This window comes from Lepeophtheirus salmonis, chromosome 9 (genome assembly GCF_016086655.4).
Source record: "Lepeophtheirus salmonis chromosome 9, UVic_Lsal_1.4, whole genome shotgun sequence".
In the NCBI taxonomy this organism is placed as follows: Eukaryota; Metazoa; Arthropoda; class Copepoda; order Siphonostomatoida; family Caligidae; genus Lepeophtheirus; species Lepeophtheirus salmonis.
This window is the reverse complement of record NC_052139.2, coordinates 14,888,267-14,913,651: the sequence shown is the minus strand read 5'-3', so window position 1 is coordinate 14,913,651 and position 25,385 is coordinate 14,888,267. Positions and strand designations below refer to the sequence as shown.

Below are 25,385 nucleotides of genomic sequence, written 5' to 3'. Positions count from 1 at the left end.
TTTTTTTGATCCAATCATATGCTTGATCAAATTGATTTTTGTAATCTTCATGAAATTTAATATGCTTTTCCAGCTTTTGCAAATGAGTTTTAAGTTTACTGATAAGAGCATCATACTTCTCGATAGTGTTAGCATAGTTTTCATTCTGGTTTTCACTTATTTTCTGTCTTATTTTTTGAGCTACAGGGGAATGTATTTCAACTTCTTGTAAAAGTCTTTTATTTTTTTCGTAAACAGCCCTTTTTTCTCCAAGATCTGAATATAGACGAGCTATATCATCATCAATTTTATTTTCGGTTTCATCAACCCATTCTGATAGCAAATTGTGTGATTTTTCAATGTCTCCAAGAAGTTCAAATTTTGAATTCAAAAGATTCCTAGTTTCTAATATCTCAGCAATTAATTTTTCAAAATCTTTTTTCAGTTCGTCAGTCTCACTTTCAATCTTTTTAGCACCATCAATTTCTGTATTATTTGTCACTTTGTCCTTTAATTCCAGAACGTATCTTAGTTTGTTTTGACCTTTATCTAACCCAGAACGAATTTCATTTATGATATTGAGTTTTTCATGAATATCCTCCTGTTTATTTTGAGCATTACGAGCTTCATTCATCTTTCTTCGAGTCTGATCGATAAAGTTTTGACAATCTTGAAACATGGCATTATGTTGATGATGTTCTTGAAAGTATCGTTCAAGACGTCGCATAACTTCCTTAGCTAATGATAATAATGCTTGGTATTTTGTTGTCAATTGAGTGATTGCATTTGAAACTCTTGAATCAGCACAATTCTCAAGAAGAATTTGCCCTTTCATATTCAAAGAATCCAAGGATTTTTGCCAATCAAAGACTTTTTGAAGTTGTATTTGGAAATCTTCTAGGATTTTGCGTTTTTGTTGTAGATCACTCTGTGGTTTATTAAAAGACTGTACAGAGTTTTGAGCATTATCTAAATAATCGAGAGCCTCCTTATACATTTCCTGATAGTCTGTCCATCTAACTATCCCACCTTCTAAATTACCTTTTACAATATGTAAAATTTCGACAAATTGATCAAATTCATCCTGGAGAAAAGCAACTTCTTCCTCAACTATTATTCGATCATCCTCTAATGCAATTTCGCAAGCAGAAGAAGCTGCTTGAAGGGCATTCTCAAGCATTTTCTCTCCTATGTCTTGCTCTGATTCAAGTACCTTAAGCTGAGAAATTTTGCCAGCCAACGACTCCTTGTCACCGGTTGGCTCTGAACATTTTGCAAGGTTTTCTTTGGCAATTCGCAACCAATTCATAAACTCGTTACCAGCATCCATAAACATTTCATGTCGATCAACCATTTCTTTTTCTGTATCATAGAGTTTTTGAGCCTTATCAGTTAGATCTTGATATTTCGAAGTTATTTCAGATACGGGAGCGACTTCAGTCGATGTGTTAGCTACTGTTTTTATCATAGGTTCAAACGCTCGTATATCTTGAAGAATTGAGTTTGTCTGTCTGAGAGTAGCTGTTCTTTCACTAACAGAGAGTGTAGTTATACCAAGTGTACTTCTTCTTGTGATCATGACATGTTTTTGTTGAGATACTTGAGCCAGGCGTGATTCACGATCATTGATCCATTCTTTAAGCTTAGACACTGATTGTTGAGCATCAGACCATTGAAGAAGATCAGTCTCTACAGACACTTTAGCAGTTGACATTTTTTTAGTTAACTTTTCCCAATCATTCTGGAGATCCTTAATGGATTGGTTGATTTTTTCCCTTCCATCTGAACGAGTATTTCTTATTGTTTTTTCTCCCCAATCTATGGCTGAATGAATCAGTTGCTGTCCCGTTTCTTGTTGTTGCATAAGGCTTTTAATAGCATCTAATTGACGGTGCAAGTCCTCTTTGGTCTTTCCATCTGAATTTGCATTAAGACGAATAGTGTTCCAAGCTTTATCCATCCAGTTTCTAGCCCCAGATGTATTTTTTTCATATTGATAATGTTGCTCATAAATTGATTCTATTTTTGTTAGAACGTTAGTAGCCATATTACAAGTTACTTGATATTTAGAATTCATTTCTTTTAATTGTGTATTCACATTAGCCTCTAAAGCTGATTTCTTCATTTTCCCGGCCATATCAGCATATTTCTTAATCTCTTTATGACCATAAGTCAGTTTGTCATTAAGCTCAGACATATTTTCAACGGCCTTTGCTTTGTCCTCAAGATTTAAAAGTAAACATGTTTTAGCTGCTTTAATATTAATATCGATTTGCTGCAACCAATCTGAAAGTCTCTCTGTTTCGTCTTTAAAATCTCTAAATACATTCATAATTAGATTCATCTGATCCCTTTGCTTTTTAATATCCTCGAACAAATCTGTAAAATTTGAAATAACATTGGAAGAGTCTTTCTTCACAAATTCGAGATCGCCATTATTAGTTATTAGAACTTCTACTGCCTGTTGAAGTTGTTCGGTCATGATTTGTCCTTGAGCTTCTTTATTTAACAAATGGTCGAGTGCTTGAGTAACAGCATCAACATAGTTTTTGTCATTAGGAGACCTTTGCTTCATAGTATGTATTTTATCTCTACATCTTTGAAGATACTGTGTCAAGGATTCCATAGCCAAATGGTATGCCTTAAATTCCTTTTGTTGACCTTCATATTCAACGAGTTTGTCTTTAATTGCAGAAAATAGCCTGTTATAATGTTTGAATACCTCGTCAGCATCCGAAGCAGTAGATCCATACTCGTTCATATCCTTTACCCCCGCTTTGAGATTTTCAATATCGAGGGTATTACACTTAAGTTTCTCTCCAAGAGTTTTGAGCTTATCAATTTTGGTTCTATAATGATCTGAAGAGGAAACAATGGGAGATGAAACAATTTCATCATAGTTACGCTGCATTGAATCAAACATCTTTCTCAATTCAGATATCTGATCAACAAATGCACTCCATTTCTGCACAGATTCATCAATAGAGAGTCTCATATCCGCCATATCACCAGTTACCTTACTCCAATTGGTTTGTATTTCATCCATTTCTTCTTTTATAGTTTGATGTCCATTTGGAGAAGTATTAGCTAAAACCGCTTGAGCAGCCTCTATTACAGATTGAAGTTTAACAAATCCTTCTTCTTTACATACAACTAAGTCATTCAAAGTAAGTATTTTACTCTCAATGTTGGTTTCTGATGACATTGACATGTCAGAAACTTTAATCAATTCATTATTGAGTCTAGCAATAAGTTCCCTAAAATCATTCAACTTATCATTATAGTCATTATGAGCATCTGAATACGAGTCCCATCGTACAATTAGATCCTTAACTTTCGTAGTAATGTTTTGATACTTGATACTCAGTTCAGTCAAATTGGAGCTCCTAATGTTATGAATGGATTTATATAATTCCTGAGCCTTGTCTGTTACAGCATCAATTTCAAGTTCCTTGGCAATAATTTGGCTTTGCAAATTTCTTAGTTGCTTTACTTGTGCACTTTTCTCAGAGAGAGTACATTTTAAGTCAAATGTATGTAAAAGAGTATCCGTATCTCGGAGCCAAACCAAGCAGCCCTCTTTCATTTTTTCAAAATCGACCCACTGACTTATTTTTGCTTCAAGAGATTCAATAATAGATTGAAGATGGGACTTTAATCCTTCCCATTCTTGAACCGTCATATCAATTTGAGATCGAATATTGACTTGGCCCATGTCCACAGTGCCAGGAATGACTTTTTCTCCTAGGGTTTTCACAAGGTTTGGTCTGTGTTCTTCATCAGGTAGAGTAAGTTGAATATTTTTTAATCGTTCAAGATTCGCATGAAGACTCAATCTTTCTAAACTACTATCTCCAAGCATTTCAAGTGTATTATTGGTTGCAGCAAGCCATTCACAATTATCAATCACTGCTTTGGTATATTGTTGATGATCCATGACGAAACCTTCATAATTTTCAACGTAGGATTTTACTCGACTAAACAGTTCATCATATTTTGATGTAGCATTTCTGATAAGCAGATTTACACCTTTGGTTTTATCAGGAAGAGAAGAAGATCTTTCAGTGAGATCGTCCAACTGGGGTTTTTGACTCTTTATATCTTGTAATAAATTACGATATATTTGAAGTTGGGCTTTTTTGTCATCAAGAGTGGCTTTTAATAAGATTTTAGATTGAATACTCTCTTCAAACTTTTGAAGCCATTTTATAAAAGCAGAGCTATTTTCTTCATAGCCAGTCCATTTTGACAGAGTTGCATTCAGAAACCTCTCTTCTGCCGACATTTTATCGTAGAGCTCTTCAATTTGCCTCTGCAAGTCATTCAATTGATTCCTCACGAACTCACGTCCCTCCGACGACGTCGATGCATAAACTTTTTCTCCCACTTCTATCGTAGTATTCAAGAAGGATGTAAGGGATGATTTGTTGTTAAGTATACTTTGAAGAGTTTCTAATTTCCTTAAAATCTCCTCCTTTTCATTTTGACAGACCCCATCCGAGTCAGTAACATCATTTAACCTTTTGTAACTGTCTAGTATCATTTGAGAGAATGAATTATATTTGTCAGTGAATAATTTGTGATCAGTAATACTTCTTTCACATTTTTTGATTATATCTTTGAGAGTATTAGACAAAGAATGATATCGAGATGTAATTTGTTGAACATTCATAGATACTCTCGATGAATCACCTACAACAACCTGAGAAGATAGTTCTGACATTGAGCCACCATACATATTGTATACATCAATATCGCTTTCACTTTGACTTACACCAAAAATTACAGACTGTTCTAACTGATCAGCAAGAGCAATAAATTCATTGATGGAAATCCCTTTGGAGTCGACGATTTTTTGAATATCCATATATGAATTCAATTGGTCAATTTTTTCTTGGAGTGATGCCTTATGAGAATAGCCCTTCATGGATGTTTCTGACTCATTTAACCAAGACAATAATTTTTCTAGTTGCCCTTCGTACTCTGTCCATTGGTTTAATCTATCGAGGAGGGCACATTCCACGTCTTTAATAGAACTTGTAAACTTTTGAAAATCAAATTGAATACTGGACAAATCTCTACTTAGCTCCTCTTTAACTTTGAGTCCTAACATATTTTGATTTTTTTCTAAATCCGATATCAGGTTAGTCATTTTAGACAAAACGTCATTACTTTCATCAATTCTTTGCTTCTCCATCTGTTTAATTTTTTTAACCCTCGAGTCTAACAAATTCTTATTACCGTTATAGTCAGTGCACAAAGACAAGGAATCCCACATGTTTTTTTGCCATTCCATATGAACTTTTTGCAAATCTTGATAAACCTGGATGGAGTCAATTGCATCTTCCATATTGCTGATTAAAGACTTGACAGTTTCCAATAGATCATCATACTTTTCATTCAACTTTTCAATTTCATGTTGAATTTCATCAACATCTGCATGAGGATTCGTTTCAACTACGGCAGCACCTTTCTCATTAACTATTTCTATAAGTCTTTTATGCGAAGATACATCTACTAGCATAGTTTTGACCTTAAGTAATTTGGAACGAGTCTCTTGTAGAGACATCCAGTTCACGGAATACAAAAAGTTCTTATCTCCAATTTCTGCCACGACAGAATCCAACCATGATTGGGCCTGCTCCAAAGACTCTCTATAATTAACCCAGGCTCTTAGCTGAACATCTTGCTTCTTTTGTAAATTATGAGCTCTTTCAACGATGATGTCCCAACGTGATCTTAAATCTTTTAAAATTTGTCTTATTTTATCCCTTCCCTGAGCACCAGTATCAGGATATAACCTTTCACCTATTGAAGATACAGCGTTTAATTTAGAAATTGCATTTTCATCTTCAACGAGAACGCTCGACAGTAATTTTGATTTGATTTCTATATTACTTTCTCTAAGGGCTGAATCAATCTTAGACTCAAGATTTTCTAGCCAAATACACACGTCATTACGTTTATGATCAAATAATTCATGTTCCTCAGCAAAAGCTTGCCATTTAGCAAGCACTTCCTTGCTCATTACATGCAACAATTGATATCTATTACTAACTTGTGTGACAGCAGGCTTAAGCCTTTCAGCTCCTGTGTTTTGAATTAAAGTATGAGATGAGTTCACGAAATCATCGATTACTTTTTCATAAAAAATAACATCATTTCTCTTTTTATCGAAGAATTTGAGCCGTTCCTCTTTTTCGATCAAATTATTCATGAGCGTTTGGTCCTTGAAGAAAGATTCATATTTTTTAAACCATTCTAAATGTTTATCAAGATCAGAATGGAACTGATCCCATTGTCCATTGGCTTTCTCAATATTTATCTCTAACTCATCAATCAGAGCTTCATGGGTATTCCAATTTTCCTTTATTTGGTTCAATTCTTCCTTCAGGTAGTCACAGCCCTTCAAAGCCGTGCTCTTACAAACAGTCAAACACGATTGGTCTAACTCTCCTAATAGTTTATCTCCGAGTACTTTATTTTCTTTTAATTCATTTAAAAGAGATGTTTTATGATCAAGTTCTACTTTTTCTCCCATGATATCTCCACATTGACTCACAAGATCAGATTGGTTTGCAAAAAATTCTATAAAATGTTTAAACTGAGTTATGTAGTTCTCATGATCCTCAACACAACCTTTCAATTTATCCATAAGATCCTTGGATTTTAATCCAATATTCTGGAATAACAACTTAATGGAATGTATATAAGCGTTGAGTGCCGTATCTTGAGTTTGATCGACAAGATCTTGAGCTTTTGTACACACTGAATCTACGAGACCATTATGTGAAGTAATTTCCTGGTGAACAATGGAATGGTTTTGTAATTGGCCTTTCTTTTCTGGTAATGAGGATTTTAACTCGGTATGTCCTTGCATGGCACGTTCTATATCTTTAAGCCATTTAGTCAACTTTTCTTGTAGTGTAGTAAAATCAGAGAATTGTTGAAGGCATTTCTCCAAGGATAGAGATGCACTTTGAAGATTTGAAGTCAATTCATCCCATTGACATCTTAAGTTTTTTAAGCTTCCTCTTATGACTTCTTTACCAGAGGCTGAAGTATGGGAGTATAGCTTTTCCCCAAGTTCAGAAATTGAATCATATTTGAGATTTTCACTATTTTTAATTTCTTCCAAAGCTTCAATATTCATTTTCCTCGTTTGCAAAACTTTCAAATCACCATTGAGCTCTCCAAATGAATTTAAATCCTCTTTGACCCCTCTCATCCATTCCATAAAGTTAGTGAAGTCCACGTCAAAAGATGAATGATCCTTAACAAACACTCCATAACGAATTATGAGATCTTTTATATTTTTCTTAAGATATTGATATCTATTATTTAGAGATGCAAGTTGTTGCTGGATATCATTGTCAGATTCCGAGATCTCAACACTCACATGCTTAAAATCATCTGCTTTCTTGGCTATTCTCTTTTGTAGATTTTCTAATTCTAATAAATGATTTTGCTTCTCTTTCGAATTATCTTTTAGAGAAGATGAATTTTTTAACTTCAGTTCCATTTCAACAACCCAATCCCCCAACTCATTAAGACTCTTTTTGGCCTTGGCTTTCTTGGAGGAACAGGCCGTTATTTTTTCCTTTAATTCTTTGGCAGATGATAAAGTATTTTTCCATTTTTGCTCTAAGTCACTCAGCTCTTTTTTCAGGATTTCTTTACCATCAGGCAAAGTGTGGTGATTGACAGCTTGAAGTTTGATCTTTGCGTCCTTCAGACCTGTGACCACAGAACCATCACACCCAATAATACTACTTAACATTTCTATTCTATCCTCTTCTTCAATCTCAGAAGCAGCTGTAGGTGCATCTACACAGAGAACAGTGTACTCTTTGTCGGAGTTATTGATAAAATCCGCCACCTTCTCAAGTTCTGTACGATAGTCTTCGTGTTCTGTTACATAACCTTTCCAAATATCAATTTGTTCACATACATTCGATTTTAATGTTTCATATTCATTTGAGCATGTCTTTAAGGCATCCATAGCCATACAATTGTTAAGCTCTTCTGATTTAAGCCTCATATTTTCAAGAATAGTATAATGAGAGTTAACATCTTGTTCTAGAGTTTTTAAATCCTGAAGAACAGATTTTTTAGATGATAAATCTGAACAATATTTACTAGCATTATTTAGTTTTTTGTTAGATGACTCGAGCCAGTTTTTGGCCTGTTCAAAACTCTCATCGAAAGAGGACCATTGCATTGCTAGGCCAGCAACGTTTTTCTGAATAACATTCATATAATCAATGAGATCTTCCCAACCATCCCTCATTTCACGAATTTGGCATCGAATAGTTTCTCTGTCATTCTTGGGAATATACGAAAAAAGATTTTCACCTTCAGAAATTGCCCTTTCTAGTAATTTATGACCAATATCCTTTCCACTAATGATTTCTTTTAATTTAGTCAACTTTTTAATTGTTAACTGCTTACTTTTAAGATCATCAATATTTTCAAACTCTTTGAGCTCATTTTTGCAATTTTTTAGCCACTTTTCATAAGCATCGATATAATTCTTTTGTGCACTCTGGTTTTTGATTAAATCCTTTATATTAGACAATTGTTCACTTATAGTTGCCTTAAGATGCTCGTATTTTGACTTAATATGATCTGCAGTGCCTCCAGCCCTTGAAGCTGGATGTTTTCTCAAAATTTCTTTGCTAAGCTCAACAAGCTCGGTGACGTTTGGCTCATAACTCAAAATGTTATTTTCAATTTGCTCACAATCACCTGAGATTTGTTTTGCAGATTCCAAATCAGCAATTAAATTTGTTTTGATTGACTCTTCAGTTTCTTTGATCCAATTACTAGCTTCTTCCATTTTTAAAGCATATTTATTAAATAAAGCAATGGCTGAATTGAGCAAATCATTTACAGAGATGAGCTCATTCTGTATTTCAGCAATTCCGTTATCCAAACAATAAATTGTTTCATTAATTTCCTTCACTTTATCTTCATCCACAAGTTTCAACAATATTTTTGAAAGAATTTTTAAATCTTCATTTGAATCTATCAATTGTTTTAAGGCGTCTCTGATCTCACTTAAGGTTTCTAACTTACTATTAAGTGCAAATTTGTCACTGTCTGGATCCGGAGAGCACCATGCAACTTTTTCCTTATTGAGACTGATGCATTTTAGAAGATCTTGTACTTTATCCGAGTAACGTTTCTCAAGTAAGCCGAAGAGCGTTGACATTATCTTAGATACCTGTGATGACAGAGCATCATATTTCTTTTCTAAATTTCCAAGATCTTTCATCAAGTTATTAACTTCTGAGCCCTCATATCGTTCATGGAGATTCTTAATATCTTGAGTAATGGGTATGAGCCTATCATCAAAATTTTCTAATCCAGTGTTAATTTCTCTAATGGAAATTAGTCTATTGTATAAATCTTCATCTGTTCCAGAGAGATCATCACATTTCAGAGCTTTATCACGTAGATTTATGAGCCAAGTTAAAGCATCAGACATGTTGGACTTCAAGACCTTTGAAGAGCTATCAACATCACGTAAACTAGCTTCTAGCTTTTTTGCAAGTTCTTCCGTAATATGAAGTTCTTTATTGCATTTATCTTTTTCATCACCGAAGATGTTTGTTTTTTCTTCATTAATCTCAATTATTTGATTCAATTTTGCAAATATTCCGGCATTACATTGATTAGAATAAAGAGGAAAATCATGATGAAACCTATCTAATTTGGATCTAACAGCCTCGACATCAGATACATTTATAAGTCCATCATTTAAAGAATTCTGGGTGTCTTTATTCCAAGAAAGAAACTCCTCCATATTTGCATTGATTTGCTTCCAAATCACGATCTGAGATTCAAATTTATTCAATTTTAATTTTAAATTCGTACCTAGGAAGCTAAACTTCTGTTGAACTGTTTGTATTTCCTTTTTTAGAGAAGAAACATCAAAAGATGGCACTGTTTGAAGCTCTTGAATTAATTGAGTTTGCCTTTTATAAAACATTTCGAAAGGATGTCTAGCTTTTTTCAATTTATCAATGGCTGTTTTGGCAAAATCAACCATTTCCGCTGTACTGTTTATGTCGCGTGAGTTTTTACAATTCAAAGCGTTGTAAGAATCTTGACATTGATCAAGTTGTTCTTTAAGATCAATTCCTTGTTGATTACATTGTTGCCACATTCCAATCAAGGCTTTGGATTTGGATTCTTGTTCATGAAGTAAATTATATACTTTTTCCCACTTTGACCCAGCTTCAGAAAGAGCATCTTGAAGTACATTAACCTGACTTGAATCTAGAGACATAAGCTCCTTACCAATATTGTAGTAATTATCTCTAAGGCTTTCCTGATCTTTACAATCTTGAATGAGACTTGAAACTTCTTTGGCCGCATCTTTCAACGAGTCAATACTGCTATCTGCAATTGATATTTTTTGTACTTTATGTAAAATAAGTTGAAGCCAATCTGCAAGATTCTTCTCTGCTAATTTAAATTCATCCCACTTATCATCCGTTTGATGTAATTGCTTCTCTTTTTCACCAAAAAAATTTTTAAGGTCAACAATCTTTTGAAGTATGTCAGCAACGAGAAGAAGTATACTCATTGGTTTTCCAGATTTTATGACATAAGTCTTACTTTTTACAGCAATTTCCTCATCATCAGAGCCTTCAGATTTCCTTGTTTGACATTGAACAGCTAAATTATCCAGCTCAGAGCCTGCAATCTCAAGCTCTTCGGATGAAAATGATTTATTAGTAGTATGTTGTAAATGTGAAAGAGATGATATGGATTCTGCGTGCCAAATCCAAAAGTTAGCCCATCTTTGAAGAGCAGATTTTTTAAGTGCCAGTAAATCTGAGAGTTCATTATATTTATTTTTGATCTTGTTGTATTTTTCATAGACACTACCCTCAGTAGAAGAATTATGCACATCCAGCTCCTTCTTTATTTTGTCCAAGTCGAACTTCTTGTCTTGATGTTGTTGTGATAAATCATGAGTAGTATCAAGAGCTGAGTTTATGTTTTCTGCAGGAATTTCATTAAGTTGACCAATACTGTTTTCTATACTTTTGAGCCACGCTTCGAACCCGTCAACTTTGAATTCAAAGTCCTGAATAAGAGCAAATGAGTCTGATATTTTCTCCATGACGCATCGATTTTCTTCGCTCAATTTAGACATCTTGGATTTTAAATCTGATAGCTTTTCTCTCATTCTAATAACTCCTTCATGATTTAAATTCAAACAAATTGAGTCACAATCTTGAGTTAGATTTAAGATAACGGATTGTCTTTGTGCAATGTTTATTGACATTTCCTTCAACTTTTGGATGATACCATTGATTTCCTGTGGATCTGATGCAGATGCATCAGACAAATGACTCAAATCTTTCTTAATAGTTTCTAACCAAGAGTTGAGCTTCTCAGAGTCTTCATTAAATTTATCCCATGATTTTTCTAGATTTTCCATTTTCTGATTCCATTGATCTAATGTAGACTTAACTGAATGCCATTTGGACTTAAGAGCGTCAACTTCATGATCGGCGGAAGTTTTAGAATGAATCTCATTCATTTTTTTAAATGCTATCTCCAGTTTATTCTGGATGGGATTGCACTCATCTTCAAAAGAGGCGATGTCGGTACGAGCCGTCTTCACATCGTTAAGGTTATGAGGACGAGTAAGTCCAACTGCAATTCTGAGTTCAGCCCGCTCAAGACAAGGTTTAATTTCTTCATTGACAAAGGCCTTGTATTCATTCCAGTTGTCCAAATCCAAACGAGCCATCTCGTTCTTTTCAACGATTTTAGTCTCCAGTTCATTAACATCTTTCCTTACACACTCCACATCACCCCTAATTTCGTTAATTTTGTCTACGTTATTGTCCACAGAACCGTTCAAAAGGCCTTCTATACCCCTTTCTAGGTCACAAACAATATCGGTTTTTGTAATTACTTCATTTTTCAATTCACATAAAAGTTTCATTCGGTCTTCAGGTGACATATCTGATTCTAATATTTGTTGTAACTGGCTCTTGGCCTTAACAATCCACTCTTTCAGATCACCCATTCCCTTATTAAAGGTATTCCATTTGACATCTAAATCTTTTAAGTAGTTCAGTTTTTGGTCGCATTCATCGAATAATTTTTGTAGATCTAACTCAATATCACTTATTTCCAAATCAAAACGGCATTTCGAATCCTCTGAAACAGTTTCTAATTCCTCAAGTATCATTTTCATTTTTCGAATTAAATCTCCAGTGTTACTTTTAATTTCGTTTCGTAAAGCAGACTTATTTTTAAGATCTTCAACAAGTAGTCCATGATCTGAAGTTGAAATTGGCTTTTTAAATTCTCCTTTTGTTTTTTCAATGATAGATATGATGTAATTTTTCTTTTCTAAATATTGAGACCAAACTATGGACCCGTCCTTGAACGTTTTGAGTCTATCAACTGTGAGAGAATACGCATCATTCCATTTGGATTCCAGATCTTTCACAACTTCTTTGAGGAAACTAGGACAATTTTTATGTTTTTGAAGATCCTTTCCTTGTTGAAGAAGTTTGAGAATAGGAGATCGATATTCTTCAAGCTTTTGAACAATATTCTCTTGTTCATTAATTAATTTCTGAATAAATGTATCATCCTCCTTGGAAAAAGCTTCAGAAATGGATGGTATAGAAGAACTCGTCAGATTTTCGAGCATATATTTAACCTATCATGGAAAAAATCTTTCTGAAGACTTTTAAAACTTAAAACTCATTTTTGCTATTAATTTATCACGAGCCTGAATGTGTTTACATACACTGTTTTAATACAAAAGTAAGAATATAAAACCAGAAAAATACATTTGTCAAATAAAAATAAAATACACATGGGATGTAAAATTGGGATATATCCAGTCCTAAAACTGAGACTCCTTCCTAATATATACCGTTCTTAATATAAGATGTGTTGATGAAATAATAATAAAATAATATACTTCAAAATTTGGAATCAAGAATTGCAAATAAGAAATAAGTAAATTTTCTTCTCTTTTAAAACTGATTGATGAGAAAGATCTAAATTAATACAAAAATCATCTCATTTCATAACTATGATGGCACAAAAGAAAATGTAATTTATATATTTGATACCAAATTCGTCTTTAAAAGAAATTAACTCCGTTAAAGAAAATTTAATGAGCGCCTTCTTCTTTGAAACAAACTTAACGTTTCTGGGATGTCAAATTTCTATATGAACTAGCATAGATGTAAAATGTGGTGCAGTACAGACAAAAAAAAAGGTAACATATATTAAAAAAGTAAAATACAATTACCCCATTATTTTCCAACTAAAGAATGAGATTGCATGCAATAGGATGGAATCATTAAATATAAATAACTTAATATTAAAAATTGCTCTTACCTCTACGACATCAGATTTGAATTGATAGCTCCGTGAATATACATCGATTTTCTGTTTAGTTTTATCAATCAACGGAATCATGCTTTTATATCTAGTCACAAGTTCCTCAAGGCGTGCTTGTTCTGCTAAACCTTCCTTATTGGGTCTATGAGACATCAATTGATTAAGGCTTTGGACAAGCCATTGCATATCCTCTCTTTTTGCGTCTATGTCTTCACAAAATGAATCAAATTTTGCTTTTTCGGATGAGAAATCTTCTGGTGTCGGTTCACCCTGAAACATTTTGTTGAGAGTCAATTCTACAGAGTTCATCCAATTTATCATTTCATGGAATTTATGTTCGTATTCATTCCATTGTTCTGGGACTTTTTCCAATTGAGCGAATAAATGTATACGTTTATCCATCAAATCACTCCATTCCTGAGATCTGAGTCCATAGGCGCGTACAAGACTATCGTCGTTGTCTTTGGATAACGACTTGTAAGCTTTTGAGAGAGCATCCAAATTGAGAAGAAGGCTTTGAGCATTTTTTACGGGCTCCCCTGACTCAAAATAAGTATTATGGTTTTGGATTAATGTCTCTATATTATGATGATCGTCTTTTTGAAAAGCGATTCCTTCTTCACTCATATGTTTATCAATTTCTTTGAGATACTTATCAAAAGATTCCTCATCGAGACGAAATTCAGCTTTGATTAAATGGAGAGGGAACATATCTCTTATGTTTTTCCACTTGGCTTCAATATTTTGAATAGTTAAACCAGTGTTATTTTTTTCTTCTTTGCTTTGAATATGTGGCCCCAGATCCCTTGCAACTTGTAAAAATTGATTCATTAGCGTATTACCCTCAGGGTTATCAAAGAATTCTTTATGAGAAACGACACTAGATCTAGACTCAAAACTTCTCACAGCCATTAAGCTTTCTGCTTTAACCATCCAAGAATTTATTTTGTTTTCAGACTCATGGAACTTATCCCAAGCGTCATTCCCTTTAAGCAACTCTACTTCAAGAGACTTAAGCTTATTAACAGTATCCGTAAATAAATAAGAAATGTGATTAATCCTTTCTTCAAGATGAAAAGTATCAAAGTCGTCTCTACCATGGATATTCTTCAAAATGGATAGATGAACATTTTTTAAGCTTGAATAAGTAGCTTGAACTGAAGGAACAGAAGACAAAGTTCTTTTAATATCCTCTACCTTCTCTTTAATCGGGGAATAAGTAATCAAAGCGTTAGTTTCATTGCACCAATCCAATATTATTTTTTCATTTTCATTTATAGCCTCAAGTTGAGTAAATAAATGATGATATAATTGAACTTTAGAAGGGATCATAGAACGGACAATAACAAAGTTCTCTTTTTCTTTTTTAAGCACAAGCATCATTTTTTCAATATCTTCTTGGCTTAATTCTTTGACAAGTAACTGGAAACATTTGGAGATTTTCTTAAACACTTCCTCCATCTTAGATATTTCTGAATGAAGATTCATTAGTACTTCTAGAGAATCTTTAATATCATTACTGGAATTCAAGCTTTGTTTTTGACATAAAAGGCCTTCAGCCTTACGTAGCCATCGATCTAAATTTTCTAGGCCTGATTCATAGTCACTTTTTGTTCGATTGATATTACTACCATGAATATATTCTTTGCCTGCATTCTGAAATAATTTCTCCCAATTTGTAGATATATTTTTGAATTCTGTTTGGAGTTCTTGTGATACTACAGGATCACAGGTTGCTACCAAAAATGCAACTGTCCTGTCTAAAATTTCAAATTTATCACTCCAAACACTAACATCTTGAAAAAACATTTCTTTCTCATCTTTACTGCCTTTTTCAACAATTTTGTTGCCTTTATTCAAATATTCATGAAACTCGGGGGAAAAAGAGTTCCAGCGCCTCCAAAATGTGATGACTTCATCAAGTAAAGATTGAACATAGCGAAGCTCAGTAGATGTTTCCTTCCAACGTTTAGCAATATTTAAGATGAAATTATCGATGTGAGCTGATTCACCAGACCCTGAAAATAAAGTTATCCATTTAATAATCATAAAATCAAGCACATAATTACTTTCAATTTTTCACTAACCTATACCTCCCCTCTTTTTATATTCATCACAGACTTGTTCGAAGTCATGATATGCCTTTTCAAATTCTTGGAAAATTTTACTTTGAGACACAAATGTGCGATATTGATCCATTATTTCTTGAACATTATCCTCTCTCCCGTATTTGACGGTCCAATTTTTTAACTTGGATTCAGTCAAGTATAAGAAGACTGCAATGCAACATTTGTGCTCCAGATATTTGAGCCTAACTTCTCGTATTTCAGATAAAGACTCAATGTTGTCTAAGCGTTGACTCATTGACCTTAATTGGCCTTCTTGAATTTCATGAACTAAGGGACTAGAAGAGACCGCATTCTGAAATTGCATACAAACTGAATGTAAATTTGAAAAGAAATCTTTGTGCTCCTCTAATTTTTGATTAACAATAGCAGCTGATTCCTCATTTAAACTTAATGGTATATCATCGGAATAAATAAGAGCTTCTGCTTTATTCAACCAATCGCCTATTTCACCAAACTCTCCAGGAAGTGTTGAATCCAACAACCATTGCCAATGACGAGCTTGTGCTTGAACTTTCTTCCAATTTGTATCAACTTCATTCCATATTTCTTCATTGATCCCTACAGTTTTATTCGAGTTCATGAGGTGGTTTAAGCGATCAAATACTTCTTTCTTTTGTAAAAATTCAGACTTGAAATTATCATAATCGGAATAACTTCTTAAATTAAACTTTGTGTTGCTTCCTTTGTGCATTTGTTCAAAAAAATCAACTGTAGTTGTTAGCCAAGTGCGTAGCTCATTGAATTGTTGTTCCGCCGATACAAATCTCCCTTGAAACTTAAATTGAAGCAATAAAATATATTAGAGTAGAAATTATAATGAATATCCGAGTCTTGATCAACGAAATACCTCAACTTCCTCTCCTTCTGGATAGCGATGTAAAAATTGAGCGACGTAGGTCATGATAGATTTTTCATCTGGACTATCAACATCGACATCTTCTGGATCTAATAAACGAGCAATGCCTAGTTTACATTCAGCAACATAAAATGCGGTTTCTAAACGAGTCTTGTTCTCTTCTTTGACCATTGCCTTCACATCAACCGAGCCTAGATAATAATTCAAATCCATTAATTTAAGAGTTCAATTTATCTGCTTTCAAATAAGGACAATAATGATCTAACTACGAAAGAAACACGTGCATAACACAATTTAAGAACACATTTTAAAAATAAACGAACCTCTATACAAGTGTGTTTGAATTTTCGTACCTACAAATGGAATAATTGGGAATGGATAAAAAGGAAATGTTAAGTTAGTTGAGTAAATGGTTCTAAGGATGGTATAATTAATGCTATAATTTGAGAAAAAAATATTTGCTACTATTTTTAATAATCAAAGTTAATCCATTTAGGGAAGAGAAATCGGAAATAAAGACAACAGGGTTGGTTGATGGTTTTATGATATATACACATGTCCATGATAAATACAAAACAATGACTATATAATACTAACCCGGTTTGATTCCATTTACCATTCCAATAAAAGCATTCCCATCCCTCCAACTTCTACCAAAATCATTTACAGGAACACCGCATTTTTTTGTTACATGAGACTGGCACCATTGGAGTAAAGCTCGTTTAGCACCAGCTTTCCACTTTTCGTTGACTTTTCTACTGGAACGATCATCAGATGAATCGTCAGTTGCATGACCCATCTGTGATCGAGATCTACCGTCCACGTGGGGACTACCATAACGGTGGCCTAATTTTTCTAAGACTCTTGTATTTTCTTCAATCTAAAAACAAACGAAAATCAAATAATTTATTTTTACATATATTAACATAACAGAAAAAGTGATTTCACATAATTAGCTAGTACATTTGATATTCTTAAAAGCACCATCTGAATGTATGCAATAATATTGTCAATCGAATAAGAAACAAAGCATCACGCATATAATAAACTATAAGCTAGAAAAATTTAAGATCTTAACTATCTTAAACGATATTAAGATTCAAATGTATGCTGAAAATATTTCAGGGATAGCTATGTATACGTGAAAAGGATTTCTTAAATAGAAATTCAACATTTGATTTATCTATTTGTATACAAATAAAAGCAGAAGAAATAATTTTGAGAAGTGAGCATGTACATACATTGTAAGAAAGACCGGGGATAGTTGTAACATGGGGAAGTTTTTTAGCCCAGAGGAGGGATTAGCATAGTTTTTTGATCCATTATAATGATCAGTGATCTATAATATAAATCATATTATATTTGAATCTACTATAATACAACATTGAAATTTAATAATTTGACATAATGAAAAGTCTAGTTAGTAATTGATCAAAATATTTAGTTAATTTTTTTAAATTTATAACTCAAATTTGATAGTTGCAACCGTCTTGAGCAACGGGCCCATTTCCAACATTTGAAGAGTCATATTTGAATGCAATTTATAGAAAAGCTATTGACTGATATAACTTTTAAATAGATTCAAACAATCGCAAACATATATAGTTATGTTTCTTTTTTTATTTGGCTAGTCCAAATTGAACGAGCCTGGAGTATTTGAGCCAAAAATATTAAGTATTTCAACTCTCCCCGGTCTTCTCCTACATAAGAAATGTCAAAGTAAGAAAAAACTCAATTAAATAATTCACATTCATGCAAAAACTAATTTAAGATAAAACTACCAAAAGTAAATCTCTTACCACAGGCAATTCCAAAAACTTAAGCTAATGAAATGCATTAGAGAAATAAAGTAGGGAATTAAAATGGATTACAAGATGTTATTAATAAATACAAATCGGATTAAAGGTACAAATTAAAATAATTGTATTACACTAATTCACATATTATGTATATTTACCTGGAAGTATAGAATAATAGTCCAAATGAGGCCCAAGACGACTGGAGGTCGTCCGTCGACAACATCACTAGCGTTGATATTAACTAATTTTATCTGAAATAAAATAACCAGCGATATAAGTAATATTATAGAGAGTAAGTTTTTATATTTTATTTAAAATGACGCGTACTTAATTTTAGAGTAAAAAATAGTAATTGTATAAGGAAATTCAAGATTTCGAATATGAAATCACGTCAAGGAATATCGTACTATAAAGAAACACTAAAGACTTACCCTCTTACTCTTTAAAAATTCCAAAGCAGTGTTGCAATTGCTCAAAAAATGAGGACGTTTGAGTACACGGCTCTTTTCCATAGGAAGATTTTCCCCCGATAGAACCTCGAGTAATGCCAAAAGTTTAGTACCATCTCTTAAGTCGGTGATCAAGTTATTTACTTTCATCGGGGGAGAGTGCTAAATTTAAGGAATAAATAAGCATTAAAATTCAATAGTTTTTATTAAATGAACACAATAAATGAGTACCTTGCATAAATATGAATTGATCCAATTCACGAAGGTTTTCTTTTGAACTCGTTCTTGTTCATCTGTAATATAAATATTATTAATGTTGAGAAATAAGGTTAGTCAACAATTAATATATTTTACACTTCCATACACCCTTAATACATATTTGAAAGAGTTTTAAAAGTCTATAAATTTTTGCTCAGAATGATTTGGCTCCATTTTGAAATTCTTGGGAGCTGTGTATTTGATATTTTAGCAAAAAATTAACTTTATAAAAGCAACATAAACTCAACAACAATAACAAAGACAATTAATCAAATGTAGCATAATCGATTGTATGTGGATAATCAGGAGCATCCAGACAACACCCCTGATAATTGCAATTCTTTTTTCGCATTACAAATATTCAGTACAAGTTGCAACTTCTACAGATAGATTTAAAAGTATTTCCATAAGAAGGATTGAAATTCAATTAGATTTTCTATACGTTAAAGGAGTAAGAAATGATTTTCTTGATTTAACTTGTTAACTAATGAATATTCCATGAGATGCTATATTTTTCATAATTCTATTATGTAATTAGATAAAATTAATTAATACAAAAAATGAAGTTTCAATTCAGAGCTTGCTATTGAAATAACTGATCTTATAAGATATAAAAAGTGCAACTTGTACTCTTGAATCGTGCCAAGGTGTCCAACACGTGGCCCACAACTCAATTCTCACTTCAAGTAGTATTTTTTGAAAATTTATCGCACTGGGGGGAAAAAATTATAAGAAGAGACGCAAAATATTTTTTAGGGATTTATTTTTCTAAAAAAGAAGATCATTCGATCAAATTATGAAACGGAGGAATTTTTTTAAATTTTTTCCAAAAAATAAAAATACATATATTGGCCTTTTTTAAGCAGTTAGGCTTTAAAAAATTAGATTTGGCAAAAATTTGAAATAAATATGTATTTAATAATTTTGTTTTATATAAAGCCATTTATCATAAAATTCAATTTAATATGTTATGCGGCCCATTATATTAAAAAGTTGGACATCCTTGGTCTAAACCAATGGTTTTCAAACTGTGGTACGAGGGGTTTAAGTAGGGAAGGGGAAGTCATTTAAACAATTGCATCTTTTTGAATGCATTTTTTTAAAGAAAAAAAGGCTCATTCAGAAATTAGCATAACATTCGGTCCAAAAATGATCATGTTTTAAATAAGGTTGGTACGCTATGTAAAAAGTTTGAGAACCACTAACGAACCTAAAATAAGTAATTACAGGCTACATAATATATAAATATAATTCACTCTTCATTCAATTCCCGTTTTAATTCTCTTAGAAAACAGATTGAAAGAGTATATTTCAAATATATACTTAGTCACATAATTTTTCTCCTTACCTCGAATATGAGACATACGACCATCTACAGAACTACTAGATCCCCCTGAAGGGTTTCCAAAAATAGAATCTCTGTTTGGGAAAGACTCATTAGTATAGGTATGATACCAAATTTGCCCCTGCGGTGACCCAATATTCCTTCCGAAGAAGGAATCACTAGAAGGGGCACGCTGACTAAGTCTAGGACTAGGTGTGGACGGAGTTCGAGGATGCATATGAAAATTTAATTCACTCTTTGTAGCTCTAGGATGGTGAAAATGTTGGGGAAGTAAACTGAAGCGATGTGATGGATCCGGTTTCCTCCTCCCTAAGGATCCATTCCCACTACTGACAACACTTGTTTTATCATAATCTGGATCAGGAGTTCGTTTACGTTGTTCCTCCACATCAACAAACGAGATCTCCTTATCAACTACTCCTTCCTCCTCTTCTTCTATAGAAATGTCCATTTTACCAATCAAAGATGAAGGGAACTCAGGACTTGAAGGAGAGTGCATCTCATCAACTAGATCATCTGATAGTCTTCTTTTACTTTTACGAGAAAAAACCCCCGAAAGAAGATGTGTCAATGAAGAACTGCGTTTCTTTTTACCTTCTTCTAAATGAACAACATGTACCTTCTTAGGGGATTGCGCAACAGCTCTTTCAATTGAAGAAATTGAAGAGCCGGAGCTTCTACGTTGACGTAGTTTGGACAAAAATCCCTCTTTCTGTTCGTCAGAGGAAAAAGTTTTCCAAGAGGATACGTCTTCTTGTGAAATCACAGAGGGAGGCCTTGGAGGAAGCTGAGGGCTTTTGCCAGGATTAAATCGAGGTAGAGGAGAACTTGAAGGCCCTGACCGAGATTCTGAGCGTTCCTTTGAACGTCTTTTAGTTTTACGTTTGGTTCCAGTTTTCTCTGGATCCATTTCTTCTGCACTTGGAGAAGTATCTCTGATCATAGGAGTGGGACTGGAGGCTAGGGAAGCTCGTGGAATGGAGTGCCTTCGGGGATCTTCTGAAGTTCTATCCGTAGCATCCGTTTTTTTACCAAAATATGCAGTTTCAATACGTATTCCAGGAGCAGATGGACTTGTTTTTTTCTTTCCCAGTAGTGATCCAAGGAAAGAGGAAGATCGAGAACCGCTTCGGCGGCCCTCTTGCTTTTTATCCTTATCCATTGTTAAATCCTCAAGACTTTGAAAAAATTAAATGATTCTTGAGCTCAAGTACACAGTTAACACATTTTTAATCTACAAAAACTAATAATAATACGGGAAACGGCTCTTGCGCGTTGTTATGATCTGAAAGGGTCACTAAGTTCAACTCTCGATATTCACGAGTATACTGAGATAGATAATGTAGGAGGAAACCACAAATCGCGCTCTCAGCACGAAGTATGTATTTTTTATCATTATTAATATCACGCCGTTTGGTATTAATGAACCTTAAGACATGGAATTCCTCAAGAAGGAATGCCCCCAAAAAAGCTAGTAAGCAAAACGGCAAGTATTAAAAAAAGGCATTAAAAATTGGAAATATATTCATATTTTTTTTTTTTTTAAACTAAGTGAGCATGAATGTTGTGAAGTTGTTTGTTCTCTACTAAAGTTTCTTTAAGTATGCACATTAATGCTCAAGGATAACTCATTCATTGAGATACACCACTTCATATGATAATATGGTGGTCCTCATGGTGATACTTAAAGTGAATCAATATTAGGAAATTATAAGAAAGGTTAAAAAACCTACAATGTAAAGCTGACTATATGCAAAAAAAAAAACACATTGGAGGTCCTTCTTAACCACTCCTACTTGAAAAGTGGAAAATAATTGCCAAGAAAAATACATATGGCAACCAAGTATGTTTTAACGGAATTGATCAAGTGTAATTAAGTGAAATACGCTAAGTTAAAAAAAAAAAGAACTTATGATCTATCAAAGTTGTGAGATTCGTAAACAAAAATGTAATTTGATTCCTTTGGATCAATTTCATCAAAATCAGTGCAAATCTAATGTTACTTTTTTCTTCTCTTGCAAATTTTACAAAAATACTCTCATGGGAAAAGTCTTTTATAACCTTGAAGGAGTGTAAGAAGGGTACAGAAGCTGTGCAAATAATTATTTATTTTTCATAGCCTTGCATGTTTGTACAATATACATACATAGAAAGGAGAAATACAATTTTGTTTCCTTCTTTAGCTCATGAAAACCAAATAACTACCTCAAGGAGAAAGCTTTTGCTTGATAAATGAAAGGTATTTCGTTCTTTTTACAATCGCAGAAACAAGGAAGTACTTTTAAGAAATCAAAGATAATATATTATTACATACTATGTAGAGAGGATTAATCATTAATACTACAATGAAAATATTATTTAAAACAAATAGAGGATCATAATGAACCTATTTACTTCGTACAATCCATAAATAAATCTCTCCCACGCACCTTGAGTATTGACTGAGAGGAACCATGTGTTTTTACTTAAGTATAATACTATTTGAGGCCTTATACAAAACTAATAATGCAGATAAATTGTATTTAGGAAGCATGATAACTAAAAAAACAACAACAGAAATTGCTCTAATAGGTATATATAGACTTTGGTACATACGCACAAAAAAAGAATGAAAGGAAAGTATAAATCTTACAAAATTTCAGAACATATAATTTTAAAAATCAATTTATGTTTTAAGATTAGAATCATATCCAACATGCATTCATTGTATCACATTTCAAAAAAAAAAAAATACAAAATTGTAAAATCAAATAAAAGTTATAAACCATAGGTAAAATTCTTAGCTATCTTAAATCCTCTCACAAATTTAAATAGGAAGGCTATAATTGATTCAATTATGTATATGAAAAAAATAAAAAGGATTTTGGCCTTAACTTGATTTTGGCTTAAGATTGTTGTTCTTGACACACTACAAATATAATATTCATTAAATTTATAGCAAACTTTAAAAATGCCCTTAAATAAGCTGGTTCCTTCAATTAGAGAATAGTTTAGATTTTATAAGATAATGAAAGATACTGATTTGTATGTAGATCGTTGAAACCATCTTTAAAGATGAAAAGGATTAGTACAAATAACGTTTGAGCTTATATTTTCTTTATTAATTCATAGTTATAATAGTATTTTTAACATACGTTCTCTATTCCGAGCAGTTCGTACAATAAAAGATAAGTGAGTAGATATTTGAGTTTTTAAATTGATAATTTACGATCAAATACCTATGAGAAGGGCCAATCTCAATATATGATACTTGTGTAATAATTACTTTCGTATAATGAAACATGCGTGATATTTGATCCAACTCTATGAGCTGATCAAAGAAAAGAAGCATATTTCTACTTCAATCCAATATACTTAATTTATATATATAAATTGTTAATGAGACTAAAATATTGTTTTGTATATATTATATGAGTGAGTAAAAATCGTTTGTACATAGATTGTGGAATTCAAAATCCGTACAACTTTCAAAAGAAAGCATAAGTAGAAAACTAAAATGCGAGAAATAGAATGACATTTAGTTTTGAATCTCTGCTTCATTTAATTATGGACGTAAGTATGTTGTGTCATGACAGACACATAAACTACCATCAATAAAGGAAGGGGACTAGATAGATAAAGGAACCTCGGTCCACTTCACATAGGTAAAGACTAAAGAGGAATGAGGTTTCCAAGATAGTAACCTCAGTTTATCCTTCATTAGTTTGTATTATTAAGAGACAGGCCACATCCAAATGAGAGGGAAATACGTACAAGCCAGACTTTTCTCTATTCCTTGTAATACATTGAACATGAATCCACAAGATCCAAATATCGATTTCTGTCTATGAATTCAATACCTGCTTAAGAGAAGAGGAGGTGTGAGGTGCTAAGGGCCCCCCGCTTTCTGTCCAAAGTTGTCAATTTCAATAGAATACATGTTCAAATGTACACAACTAATAAAGAAAGAGACTGAAAATTTCATTTTGAAATTTAAATATACCGCCAAAAATGTGTCTTTACTTTTTTCATCTTACTTACAAAGCTCTGAGTAAAATATCCTAAAATATGGCTCATCTAAGAACTACTCACTCCTATTTCTCCCCCTCCCTAACTAATTTCATCATAATAATGGCTGTTGAGGGATGATTGATCAAGAAAATCAAGCGCTCCACTTATTCTTGGAAAAACTGTTTTGAGGGAGAGCCTCCAAACATCAAATTATTAATTAATGGGACATCTTTTGAAATCTATCTCAATTGACAATTAATTACGAGCGTCTATGATATTGATATCTTGTAGAAATGGAGGGAAATATCAAATATGAAATACAGGACAAGTAGAGATGAGATGGATCAACAGTCCTACATTAATGATGGATGGAAGAAAGAGGAACATTGAGAATTAAAAATGGGGGTGAAAAAAGCGTTTCCCGTAATATTTGTAGGCGATTATAGTTTCTATTAAAAAGGAAAAAAAGAAATGAAAAATCCTACTGTATGATTAGAGTGGCTATTAAGAAGTACTAAACACAAACGGATCATCGAAACTTGGATTGTCACTGACGTGCGGCCACTTTGTTTTTCTGTTTAGAACTGACGTCAGAGTTCGTGGTCGTCGTTTTTTCCAACTATTTTTCTAAAATGCACGCCCGCCTTATCCTTGTTTCACTTTTTTTAAAAATCCACTTCTCACAAGGTAACCAGTAAGTAAAACAGTACATACACTCCTCCTTATTCCTTCAGCAACCATCTGGAATCATCCTTTCCTTTTTTGTACAAAATTCCTCCTTCGCTTTGTACAATAGGAATAAGAGGCTCCTTAATTCCATATTTATTTCTAAGTACGTGTGTATGTCCTCTATTTTTTTTGTTGCCAGTTGCTAGTTGCTAGGTTATATATATTTTAAAAAAAGGAAGAGATGTCGCTTTCTTGGTTAAAACAAAACGACCTCTATCAGCGGGAAAGAACATTATTATTATTCACTACTAAGAAAGGTACTTTTAGATCCCTTATGTACCTTATGATCCAACTTATTTCCAGTAAAGAGCTTAAGTTTTTTATTAATTTCTAGGAGTATATTAATTTTGAAATTATTGATAAATGTGTGGCGATAACATAAAAACAAGCTGGGATTTTTTTGATGTCACAGAGAAAAAGTTTTATAAGTTTTTTACTTCAATAAAAAACCGAAGA

The 25,385-nt window shown here is 32.9% G+C and overlaps 1 protein-coding gene across 1 annotated transcript in view; it reads right to left on the bottom strand.

Moving 5' to 3' along the window:
• Nucleotides 1–24,982, bottom strand: part of Msp300 (Muscle-specific protein 300 kDa) — a 68,479-nt gene extending 43,497 nt beyond the window's left edge. Inside the window, 13 exon segments of the mRNA XM_071891172.1 lie at nucleotides 2–12,679; nucleotides 13,283–13,297; nucleotides 13,372–15,392; nucleotides 15,462–16,278; nucleotides 16,351–16,550; nucleotides 16,683–16,712; nucleotides 16,957–17,239; nucleotides 18,159–18,182; nucleotides 18,317–18,409; nucleotides 18,590–18,769; nucleotides 18,839–18,900; nucleotides 20,214–21,388; nucleotides 24,686–24,982. Of these exon segments, the coding sequence (XP_071747273.1) occupies nucleotides 2–12,679; nucleotides 13,283–13,297; nucleotides 13,372–15,392; nucleotides 15,462–16,278; nucleotides 16,351–16,550; nucleotides 16,683–16,712; nucleotides 16,957–17,239; nucleotides 18,159–18,182; nucleotides 18,317–18,409; nucleotides 18,590–18,769; nucleotides 18,839–18,900; nucleotides 20,214–21,372 (17,562 nt within the window). The 5' untranslated portion in view covers nucleotides 21,373–21,388; nucleotides 24,686–24,982.
• Nucleotides 24,983–25,385: the final 403 nt, after the last annotated feature.